The sequence below is a fragment of the Rhododendron vialii genome, chromosome 7a (genome assembly GCF_030253575.1).
Source record: "Rhododendron vialii isolate Sample 1 chromosome 7a, ASM3025357v1".
NCBI classification, from domain to species: Eukaryota; Viridiplantae; Streptophyta; class Magnoliopsida; order Ericales; family Ericaceae; genus Rhododendron; species Rhododendron vialii.
In genome coordinates, this window is record NC_080563.1 from 10,698,180 (window position 1) to 10,710,686 (window position 12,507).

General features: G+C 40.8%; 2 protein-coding genes across 2 annotated transcripts; both read left to right on the forward strand.

The window, feature by feature from the left end:
• The first annotated feature begins 779 nt into the window (after positions 1-779).
• On the forward strand, positions 780-2,775 carry LOC131332398 (5-amino-6-(5-phospho-D-ribitylamino)uracil phosphatase, chloroplastic-like). Its single transcript, XM_058366602.1, has one exon. It carries the CDS (start codon positions 1,440-1,442, stop codon positions 2,580-2,582), a length of 1,143 nt encoding a protein of 380 aa, XP_058222585.1. The 5' UTR covers positions 780-1,439; the 3' UTR covers positions 2,583-2,775.
• Positions 2,776-6,798: 4,023 nt separating this feature from the next.
• On the forward strand, positions 6,799-10,484 carry LOC131332396 (tubulin beta chain-like). The gene is made up of 3 exons (XM_058366599.1): positions 6,799-7,517; positions 8,187-8,456; positions 9,444-10,484. Exons 1-3 carry the CDS (start codon positions 7,124-7,126, stop codon positions 10,118-10,120), a joined length of 1,341 nt encoding a protein of 446 aa, XP_058222582.1. The 5' UTR covers positions 6,799-7,123; the 3' UTR covers positions 10,121-10,484.
• Positions 10,485-12,507: the final 2,023 nt, after the last annotated feature.

Here is a 12,507-nt window from a genome sequence, read left to right on the forward strand (position 1 = left end):
CTTTCGCCACCATGTATTGATGTGAGCCTCACACATTGAATCCCACATCAATGTACGGTGGTGGAGGAGTTAAAGTATCACGTAACGGTGCCTCATGAGCGCAAAATAATTTTTCTTCTATTATCAAAATGCAAAAGACTAACAAAAATTTCGTGGACACAGATAGGCGTGCACAAGTTCAAATACGTATTGTATTGTACTCAGGACATCCCGATGTGTGTGGGCCTCCACAAAACCATATCTACCTTATATAACCCATTTGCATTGGATGATTCCAGAAACATCTGTATTCGTCTATGCATTTTCCTACTAGCCCGTTAGGCGACCGAATAAGGATTTGTGTGGATAAGGAATGAAGGGTTTAATTTCCCTCAAACTCAACATGCTAGTTTTCTGTGCAATTAATGAGGAATGCAAGGTATAAAAAAAATTTAATCCGAAAGTATCTCAAAAAAAACAATCAGTGGTTGAGAATCACTTTGATAATTGGGTCACACAAATCAAAGTGAATCTCAACCACTAGTTACTCTTTTCGGAGTACTTTTTGGGTAAGTTTTTTTTGTCCCTATCATTTTCCACAATTAAAATACTAGGACTACTTTTTAACATTTTCACAAATTTTTTTCCTCAACTAAAATACATGTAGAATTTTCACAAATTTTTTTCACGACAAGTGAACAGAGCCGTGTCCTCCAGCCTCCAAGAAGGAACGAGGTCACGTAGGAGACACGTGTGCTTGTAACCAAATTTGCCAGCCTCTCGGAATTCGGACTTGGCCTTGTCTTAAGTCGGCAGCTCCTCTCTCTCTCTCTCTCTCTCTCTCTGGACTGGCTTCTATATAAACCACACGTAAAACCCCATTGGAAGAAAGAAAGAAAGAATCCAACCTCTCCCGCCTTCATAAACCCCCCTCAAAACCTGCTGCAAACTTTCTATCGTGATTCTTCTTCACAGTTACGTTTACTTTATTCATTGGTATTTTCTTCCCTCCTTTTAATTGGCGTTTTGGGTTGATGGGATTTGCTTAATCTGGGCGTTGAATTAATTGTTTAATATAATACTTTGATTGGTATTTGATAAAGTTGGGGTCGTTTGTCTCAGTAAGGCGGTTTGCTACTCTTTACTCGCTTTGGAAAGTGTTCATGTTGTAAATAGGGATCTATTTAGGAAAGTTGAAGCTTTTGACTATGAAAACCCCATCTAGGTCTGATTTCCGGTATTAAATTGGCCCTAGTTTGGTTAATTTGTGAAGCTAGGGTTCTGAATCTTGAATTGGGTAGGATTGGTTGGAAGATACTAGGTCCAGTCTAATTGGTTTATACTTTATAGGGGATTCTGAATTTGCTTCACTCTAGAAGACTTAGAAGGGTATTTCTGTTTTTGACATTAGGAAGTTTTTGAAAGTAAATTTCGGCAGCTATTTTTTGTTAGCAAGGACAATGGAATCAATTGCAACGGCGTCTATTTTGGGGTATCCACCGGTATGGGAGAGATATTGCCCAAAGGATGTCTCAAGCAAAAGGAATCCATTTAATTTCTGCCGGTTTCCAGTAACGAAATTCCTTGGTAGAAAACTCGTTTGTTCTGCTCCCATGTCGCGATTGGGAGTTGGTCGCTTAGCAGTTCCATCGATTAAGGCTAAAGCTGTGGAGCTAACCAAGAAGGCATATTGTTTTTTAGAAGAGCGAATCGATAGGGGTTTTGAGAAGCGAGTAGACACTGGATTGGATCGAAAACTGGGGTTGTGGCCACGGGAGAATAAGGCTGATAAGCCTTCACTAGAAAATCCATTGCTTCAACGAGAAAGAATGGGTTCTGGGTGGTTTGGTGCAATCTTTGAATGGGAAGGGGTTTTGATTGAAGATAACCCTAATCTCGAGAATCAGGCCTGGCTAACTCTTTCTGAGGAAGTAGGAAAATCCCCTCCCCTGGGTTTCATACTTAATAGAATCCAAGGGATGAAGAATGAACATGCCATTTCTGAAGTTCTCTGCTGGTCTAGAGACCCAACTCAAGTGGCAAGAATGGCTTCAAGGAAAGAACGGATTTACCAAGCTTTACGTGGTGGGAAATATGGATTCCGATTTGGGTCGAAGGAGTTTGTCAAGTTCCTGATGGATTACAAGATTCCAATGGCATTGGTCTCAACTCGTCCAAGAAAAACCCTTGAGAAAGCAGTTAGAGCCATGAGGATGGAAGGTGTTTTTAGCGTTATTGTGGCAGCAGAAGATGTGTACAGAGGGAAACCTGACCCGGAAATGTTTGTTTATGCGGGGCAGCTTCTGAATTGTATACCGGAGAGGTGTATTGTGTTTGGAAATTCGAATCTTACAGTTGAGGCGGCTCATGATGCCCGGATGAAGTGTGTGGCGGTTGCTAGCAAGAATCTGGTGTATGAACTTGGGGCTGCTGATTTGGTGGTGACTCACCTGAATGAGCTTTCTCTTGTTGATCTGAAGAATCTTGCTGCTATCGAATCAGCTGAGTTTGGGTCTGGCGAGTTGGAGCTGGAGATGGAGATGGAGGAAGAAGATGAGCCATACCGATCTTCGTATGCAGCTGTCAATGATGATTTCTGGTAACCCCTTTGTAATGTAAGAGTACTAATCTATATTTTGATTACTGAAGTTCACTTTGGTTATACTGTATATAAGTAGGAAAATTTGAAAAGCAAAAGAATAAGGTAGTCTACATTGGACCACCTTTATATCATCATGCATGTGTTGTTCATAATGTTACATTATTGATGATGGTTTGGTACTTGCCAATTATCTGTTTTTTTTGTTCATCTGACTTTTGAAAGTAAATGGCATCTCCCTACCAGATGATTCAACTTCGTATTTCTGAACTAAATTCTGGTTTCGGGAATTCCTTCTAGTACATTCTAACTACAAATTGTGTCGATGTTCTTACATCGATTGCTAGAATGAATTGATAATCCTCTGGCTTGTCCTTAGCTGCAACTTAGTGTTTCTCTGGGTAATATCAGTAGTATTTTTTCTGTTGGCCGCTGCTTTAGATTCTTGCAAGTAGTCCTTTTTAGCTTAGACAAACACCACGTTGACTAATGATCTAGTCCCTGAAAGGAATTTTAAACTGTTTAAAAAAGTTTTGGACCAACTTCATTCGTTGTTGTAAGTTTCTTTTAATAGATAAGAACCACAGCAGGAACATTAGAAAATTTTGAAGGCATCCAACCAAAATCAGCTGCCTATAGGGGAGTAGCCTCTAAAGTACATATACGAATTTGGTGGCTTAGAGGCCTAATGTGGAACAACCGAACAAGTCTCTTAACACACTAAGCATTCGCCAATCCTGATAACAGGATTAACCTCCATCAATGAGTCAAGGGCAGGTTCTCAGATATTTGTTTTATGGTTTTCTATTTGTTTGTAGACTAGGCGAACCTAACATGAAGTTACTGGTTTGCTGGAAAGAAGACATAAATTTGGAAAATCAACTCTTATGTAAAGTTCTGAACAAGTTACCACTTTTTCCCCTTATTAAGGGGAGAAGGAACAGGAAAGACATTAACAACCAAAAACCACCACCAGAAATTCAAATTTCGAAGAACAAGAACTATACCCATGATAGACTTGATACATGGTCATAATGAGACTGCACTCGTATGGAGTATCAATCTTAGGACCAAGAAGAGTACAGGATCCTATGTCAATCCTTTCCTGTCACGAACACTCCTGACTGTTTGGTGTGTCTCGTGGCAGCATCTGTGCTTAGGTTGATTTTTTTTTTTTGATGTTTCTCGGTTGTTACAAACTCAGTACAAATTGGTTTGCCTTCACATCATGCTTTTTCGTGGTGTAAGTAATTCTATAAGAACCAAACCAAAACCAAAAGAGGGGACCAAGGGTATACCCTTGAAACCCCAAACTAGCAGCACAGGCGGAAAACGGCTCAAAACAAACGAGAAAGCAGATAGAGACACTGAGTCGCTGACTATGACACGTCTTTTGGAATCCAGGATTCCAGATACCAACACCACCTTATTCTCTAACCAGAAGGGCTAACAACCTTCATCTACAGCCAGGCCTGAGGGTCAACATTTGCGTTGTTTCGGCAATTTCAGCAAAAGAAATGGGGTTCCCAATTGAATATTGCTCTCATACTTGGGTAAAACAATTCCGCGCCTCGATTGAATTATAATTCTACCCGAACCCACTTCAATGTACCATGAATGTTAAGCCGAAATCAATGCCTGCTATTAGGCCTGAATCACACTTGAGTTTTTTTTTCCCTCATGATTAGTAATCTTGAAAGTGTTTTCGTAATTTTGTAGTTTTAATCCGTGAAACCATCTAGACGGGCCTATCTTAGAAGTTCGCTTTGACCGCCAATAACTCAGGGCCGTCCCTGTCGTAATCATCTTGACATGGCCTAGTAGTGGGCTTTCGTTGCTCCAATTCATGCAATGTACCAAGGGATCAGCTCGTCTTCACTCTTCAGACGTCATCTCTCCATACTCATCTCGTGGGTTCCACCCCAAGCAGTCACCAATAATCCAAATCGTTCATCTCATAGAACATCTATGAACACGTCAACAAATCAAATTTTGTTCCACCAGAAGGAAAGTTTAGGCTTACAGTCATATTTATCTTCCATTTTAGAAAATACAGATAGAGTTTATTACGAGTGCTACGTGATGACCGATTCGAATTATTTACTTCTGCTCGGGAGTGGGACCCACGAGAGGAGTATGGAGGGGTATGAAGAGATGAATAATGAAGACGAGCTGATCCGATGTACTTTACCTGGTGTTGCCTTAATGATCTTGGTATACTCAGTATGAATACTTCTTACAATATCAGTCTTATTTACCATGACACATCATGATCCGGCAGCATTTTCAGGTCCATGACTAAGGCCATGTGGCTGCTATTATGTGCCATGTGCTCCTTATTCCATCCAATGTTACCCTACCATGTTGTCCAAGATTTTTGACCGGATCTTTAGGAAGGTATAATTAGGCAATTTTGTTCGGGATCTTGACTTGTCCAATGCAAAAATTTCTGCTAAAGGTATTGAGATGATTTTTTAGCCCTTCTGAATCCTATGACCTTGGGCTAGCTAGTTCATACGTGAGTCTGTCCTATCTTTGATCAAGGCCATTGCTAGCGGACGGTAGAATTCGTCTTTTAGGAATTAGTCGAGGTGCAACCGTGCAGGTAGGAATCAAGATGATCCACTCGGAGTCATAAGAGAAAACATTTGTTGCAAATTGCAATAAAATAGAACTGTCAACTGTTCATCTACGGATCAAAAAAAAACCTTGGGGATTCATCTGGACCGGAGTGATAGGCTGGCTGGCTGGCTGGTTGCTGAAGTGGGTACTTTCTTGGCATTATGGTATGGGGCCATTGGTTAGATGCAGATTGCAGACAGCTCACCTCTACATTCTCTCACATTACTCTCTGCAGCATTCATCGACTTGAACCATTCACCAACCAAAACATATACTATTGAAATGGATTACAATGTTCTACCATTAACGCTGTAGAATCATGTCACTGGCATCATTTCTGTCAATGGTGTTTTCTCCGGCTTCCAGAAATCTCAAGGGAGGTTTTGTGTTACTGTAACTACTTGTAGGTTTTTACCAAAACCTGAACGGTGATTTTAACCCGTTTGTGACCCGATGGCTCGGATATTAACCAAGCAATGGACGGTTCAGATTTGTATGCAATTTATATGTGTTCAGATTCGATCCGAGCCGTCCGTGCCGAAAAAAACAGCTAGATCTCTATACCCGCTCGGTAGGGAGCTACTTGACAGCATCCCGAGTCCGTTAATGTTATGATGTTGGAGAGACTTTAGCTTTGGATTCCCACACTAAACCAGCCCATTGCCAGTCCTAATGGGAGCTTGATGCAAATAATAATCAAAAAGACGAAATAAGAGAAGATAAAGGTCTGACAGACTCTCATGCCTTCAATTATTGTGGCTTCCTACCTCTCTTAACTTATATTCCATTGCATTATGTCAACACTAACATACAAAAATAAATTTACACACACACACTCAACTAGGACCTATCTGGATCCATAAATCACAAAAACTAGGACATTATAACCACCTCATTATCATTAAATAGACCAAAAATGGCATGATTGATATGTTCATTCCACTAATTGTGTGCTATCTTTCATGTTACGAAAAATGAAACTTGCAAAAAACTTATTTGAAGATTGGAATCGTTCATTGTGGCCAGCCCCTATGTGTTTACGGTCCATGAAAAGAACACGCAGGTCGGACACGGGTAAAGACACCTATTTGTCACAAGAAAAAGAAAGAAGAAAAAAAACCAGATTTTGACCTTTCATTCCTCTTCTAACAATTATAATTATTTTAGATGAATAGACTGATATCTAATTAATTTAAATTTCGCAAGAAAGCCAAACAAATAAAGCATTACAAAATAATCGGCTCGGATTATCAAATGGAACTGTGGTGGTTCTCATTTTCTGTCACATCGACGACAATAGGAGAGATACTTTCTCTTTCAGTAAGACTACCCCCACCCCTCAACATTTCACCGTCCGTCTGGGCAATCAATGGTCTGGATTTTAAAAACTCTTTCCTGAAACTGTCCAAAACACTTTTGAACGGTGAGATTGAGAATGGTGGAGGGAGCGGTGAACGTTGAGCGGTGGGGGTACACTTTCTGTTCCCCTTTAGATGATGAGTGAGCAAAAGCAAGGAGGATGTGATTGTAATTTTAGATGAATGAAGCCAAATGACCTAATTGAGATCCACCTTGTTGTCTCCTTCCATATCCAGCTCACCTGACTCCATGTTGGACTTTGACATCCCCTCCTCCCAAACACACCCACATGAAAATCATTAAGCGGATCAAAAAAAAAAATGGAAAAGAAAATTATTAACTCTCCCTCCTTCTCTCTAATAATTTTCTCATTCTATATTATTAAAGATTAATTGAGGAAAAAAATATCAGTGTCTCAATCACATCCTCAATCCCCTTCACACCTACAAAACCCCCCATCCACTTTCCATTCTTCCCTGCCCTCCTTCCCTTCACTTTACTCATCCCATTTTGCAGTACCCTTTAAGCCATTTCCAATCTTCCCACATCTTTTTGCCCGAAGAAATGAGAGAAATTCTTCACATCCAAGCCGGGCAATGTGGTAACCAGATTGGGGGCAAGTTCTGGGAGGTGGTGTGCGACGAGCACGGCATCGATACCACTGGAAACTATGTCGGCGACTCTCATGTTCAACTTGAGAGGGTGAATGTCTACTACAATGAGGCAAGTGGTGGGAGGTATGTTCCCAGAGCGGTGTTGATGGATCTCGAGCCCGGTACGATGGACAGCCTGCGTACCGGGCCCTACGGAAAGATCTTCAGGCCTGACAACTTTGTTTTCGGCCAAAATGGCGCCGGAAACAATTGGGCCAAGGGGCATTACACTGAGGGAGCCGAGCTGATCGATTCGGTTCTTGATGTGGTTCGTAAAGAGGCAGAGAATTGTGATTGCTTACAAGGTATAATTTCGATTTCTTCAAGTTCATGAGTTTTTATTTCTCTGACATTATAGAAGTCAAACAATTTCCACAAATGATGATATTGAAATTGAGAGCTTTATACTTGAAAAAAAAAAAAAAATCCACCTCAGCCGTTCTACTTCCACAACGCCACGTCAGCTTCAATTATTGAAGGGATAGAAAAATCAATCACATAAGTAGTAATACGGAGTAAAAGATTTCACAAGATTTGCTGGTGTGGCCCACTTAAAAATATCCTGCAAATTTTTTAATTTATCATGGTTTGATTCAGTGGTCAAATTAGCTACGTACAGTAATGTTTAGGCTACTTACCGACACAGATCCGGATATAAATTTGTTTGTCTAATATGTATTGAACGGTAATTCTAAAGTAATCGTTGTTTGGATTTGTGTTCGAATGTCTTTTATACCTAACGCAACCAAGTAGGTTGAACTCATGCTGCATAATTGCCATTATGCCAAAGATTGGCCCGTAAGTGATTAAAGTATGTTGTTTACAGTACATAAAATCAATTTCCCCTTTAAATTCATTTCTAACTGGTCACAAAATTGAAATGGTGAAGGTGAAAAGTGAAAACTACTGGACCTAGAGGACTCTGTTTAAGGCAAAATCTTGGTTAATTACTTCTGGGTTTTGGATTTGATTAGGCTTCCAGATTTGCCATTCACTGGGAGGAGGGACAGGGTCCGGAATGGGGACCCTGCTCATATCAAAGATAAGGGAAGAGTATCCGGACCGGATGATGCTGACGTTCTCCGTCTTCCCGTCACCCAAGGTGTCGGACACCGTGGTTGAGCCGTACAACGCCACCCTCTCCGTCCACCAGCTGGTCGAGAACGCCGACGAGTGCATGGTTCTCGACAATGAAGCCCTCTACGATATCTGTTTCCGCACTCTCAAGCTCACCAATCCAAGTTGTAAGTACACATCCTCTTAATACTCTCATCGGTTTTGAACACAATTACTGCGGTTAAGGCCGGTTTTGAGATTTTCGGTGCCTAAAACGAACTTATGAGAGGAAAAAAATATTCATATGGGAAAGGAAAAAAGAGGCCGCTAAGATTTGAACAATGTAAATCTTTGATAAAGAAACTAGATTCAATGTATATTCCCTCCATCTTATAAAGTTTGACATTTTTAGAAATGCGTGTCATTTTAAAATTACGTATATCTTTCAATCCATAATGTTTTAGGCGATTCTTTGAACTTTGTTTAATAGAACAAATTAAAATCTATCAAACAAAATTCATACTCCCTCCGTCCCTTTATTATAGTCCAGTATTCCATTTTGGGCTGCCCCTTAATAAGTGTCCATTTGGTAAAGTTAGTGGGTAAAAATTGGTACATTGTCTATTTTGTCCCTAAAAGTAGATTCCATTTTGAAAAGTTAGTGAGTAAAAAGTGTAATGATGATGGATAAGTAAGAAAAGTGGAGGAAAAAGTTGATGTGAAAAGTATAATGATGATGCTTTTTTAATAAGTTGGAGTTACGAAGTATGACATTTAAAAAGGGACGGATGGAGTATTACTTATAAAAAATATTACAGATTAAAAGATAGTTAATTTTTTCATAGGGCTGAAATAATGAAAGTGTCAAATTTTATGGGATGGAAGGAGTTACATATCTGGCTACACCTATCTGGGCCCTAATTTTGATCCAAAATTCGGGGGTTTAAGTTCGCCGCCTTGCTCGTCTCAGCTCAGAGCCGGCTCTGACCGAGGTAACAAGCCCTTGATGGCGTAGTAATGACTCAGTGATTTGGATGCATAATAACTTATATATAGTTCTTGGGAAGCAATGCCTTAATTTAGTTTGCCCATTCATGTGAATAAACAAAATCGGAATCTGTGAAAACGTGGTTGCTCTAAAATTACAAATGCTTATTGTTCGTGCAATGTTGCAGTTGGTGACTTGAACCACCTTATCTCCACCACCATGAGCGGAGTCACCTGCTGCCTCCGCTTCCCCGGCCAACTCAACTCCGACCTCCGCAAGCTTGCCGTCAACCTCATCCCCTTCCCCCGCCTCCACTTCTTCATGGTCGGTTTCGCCCCCCTGACCTCCCGCGGCTCCCAACAATACCGCGCCCTGACCATCCCCGAGCTCACCCAGCAGATGTGGGACTCCAAGAACATGATGTGCGCGGCCGACCCCCGCCACGGCCGCTACCTCACCGCCTCCGCCCTCTTCCGCGGCAAGTCCATGAGCACCAAGGAGGTCGACGAGCAGATGATCAACGTGCAGAACAAGAACTCGTCGTACTTCGTGGAGTGGATCCCAAACAACGTGAAGTCGAGCGTGTGCGACGTGGCGCCCACGGGGCTGTCCATGTCGTCCACGTTCATGGGGAACTCGACGTCGATCCAGGAGATGTTCAGGAGGGTGTCGGAGCAGTTCACGGTCATGTTCCGGAGGAAGGCTTTCTTGCATTGGTACACGGGGGAAGGGATGGACGAGATGGAGTTCACGGAGGCGGAGAGCAACATGAATGACTTGGTGTCGGAGTATCAGCAGTATCAGGATGCGGTAGCGGATGAGGTCGGGGAGGAGGAGTACGAGGAGGAGGCGGAGGCAAATTAAGAGGGGCTTTTTATTTTACGCAGAAACCGCTCACAGAACCGGCCACAGAAAGTGCATCGATAGGGAGGATTTTTTGGGAGTGGTTACAACAACATATCGGTGCCTATGTCTATATAATTCATTTGTTTCAGTGGTGGTGGTGGATGTGTGTTGAGGGGTGAATAAACATGGTGGTCGGTTTCATTTTATGTTGGGGTTTACTCCTATTATTGTTGCAAGATATAAACGGTGTAATATTTTTCAAATTTGTGATTATTAATTTATTGCTTATGTTTGTACCAAAAAAAAAAATATTGCTTATGCGATTGTCAATGTCATGTGTGTACATATTGCTATATTGGTATTAAATCAATTTGTTTTTATACACCACGCTTCTGCTAAACTATAAGCGATAGACTACGACTTTTTTATTTTGTCCTTATTCAAATTTTGTTTGCGTTTGTTAATTTTTATGTATTATTGGGTTGTCTTGACAAGGAGAATAGAAAAAATAAAAAATTATGATTTTTACCCAAAAATTTAAGAAATATCCAAGAAAATGTCCAAAAAATTAGGACAAAACAAAAAAAAAAGTTGAATAAGGACAAAAGGAATGGCAAGTAATTAATACAATATATATTATTTGGGTGTGTCAAATATTTGTCAAACTTTAAATTAAGAGCAATGCTAGGACACAGATGCACATGCACAAATATGTTAAGAATCCTTCGATGCACGTGAGTCTCAAACAACAGATGTATAGCTCGCATCCATCAAATGGTCTCAAACACAAACAAATCTGTGCCGTTTCATTTGTGTCCATAGTTTTTTTTGGTTAAGTTTAACAGAAATGCTAGGGGTACAGCAAATCTTGTACATCAGGCATGCACAGATCCATTTTGTGCCCGTCTCGGATCTCACAAAAATGATCTAAACCGCTCGTTTTGTTTAGAATATTTTGTTTAAGGTCCCTGTAAAAAATCATCTCAATCCGATACTGGTAAGGGCATTTACGAATCATACAGCTTTGCCTCATAATTTGGCCTGAATTTCTGAAGCAAAGTTAGATAATTCGTAAACGTCTTTACCGGTATCGGATTGAGATGATTTTTTACAACTCTAAATAATATATTTTGAATAAAACGAGCGGCTCCGATCATCTTTGTGGGACCCCAAGATGACCACAAAATGGATCTGTACGCGGCTGCTGTATGAGATTCGTTGTACCTATATCACTACTGTAAATTTAAAGAGGGAGAATTAATTTCCTAATCTCTCAAAAAAAAATTCCGGAAATAACCCGTACGCAAATGAAACAAACCCTAAGGATTTACAAAATAAAACAAACCCTAAAGGGTACGAGAAAAAGCAAAACTATAAAAACCTAAACGCTCTGTCTTCAAAAACCTAAACGCTCTGTCTCTTCATTTGGCGGTACCACAGCCGCCTCTCTCTCTCTCTCTCTCTCTCTCTCTAGCAAACCCTTTCAAATTTCAATTTCAAGATACAAAGATGGTTCTGTGCGGCCACTGCACCCGAGATTGCCCCGAAACAATTGATCCTAAATTCGGCTCTGTATGTTGTGGTGTCTGCGGAAAAGTATGTCGTGACAACGTCTTCATCGATGGCGATGATGTAAAAGGCTACCTTAACACAAAGCAGGAGTATTTGTACAAGAAGATTATATGGGAAGCAATGAACAAAGACTATCTTCAGGAACAAGCAGAAAAAGAAAGATACGGTACGTCGAAAAAATCCATGGAATCCATGGATAAACGACGACGACAACAGCGAAGTAAACGGGATACAAATGCCAATGCTGCAACTGCTGCTGCAGAAGCAACGACGGAAGAAACCCGAACAAAGAAGAGATTGAGTTCCAAGATCAACTACAATGCACTGGATAAACTCTTTGACGAGGAAGACCCTTTTGTTGTTCCTAGCCGGAAAAGAACCCGGGTTGAGTCTCGAAATGATAGCGATGATGAGGATAAGAATGAAGCGGGTACCAAGAACAATGATGATGACGAGGAGCAAGAGAACGGGGATGTGGAAGAGATGGTTGACGATAAGTATGAAGCAGATACCGAGAACTGCAATGGCGAAGAGGAGGAACAAGAGAATGGGGAAGAGGCGGGTGACGAAGAAGAGGAGGATACGGAGGAATGGTACTCTAGGAATGAGGAGGAAGAGTGTGAGTATGGCTATGATGATGAGGGAGATGACGAGTGTTGGTAATACTTCTCTTTGCTTATAGGACATATGGAGGTCGTTATATAGTAATTGTTGTTGATATCGTAATTTATATGTGCAGTGGATTTATGACAAGTTTATGTGCTACATCTTCTGAATCATGAACTAGAAGTTTCATTTTTCGGTCCAGAAAACAAAAGCCAATACTAGAGATG

Bases quoted from the DNA above. Each gene is read 5' to 3' on its own strand.
- LOC131332396 (XM_058366599.1), top strand. From the start codon at position 7,124: ATGAGAGAAATTCTTCACATCCAAGCCGGGCAATGTGGTAACCAGATT. The intron at 7,518-8,186 runs GTATAATTTCGA...GGATTTGATTAG, and splicing joins GAATTGTGATTGCTTACAAG to GCTTCCAGATTTGCCATTCA. The intron at 8,457-9,443 runs GTAAGTACACAT...GCAATGTTGCAG, and splicing joins CAAGCTCACCAATCCAAGTT to TTGGTGACTTGAACCACCTT.
- LOC131332398 (XM_058366602.1), top strand. From the start codon at position 1,440: ATGGAATCAATTGCAACGGCGTCTATTTTGGGGTATCCACCGGTATGG.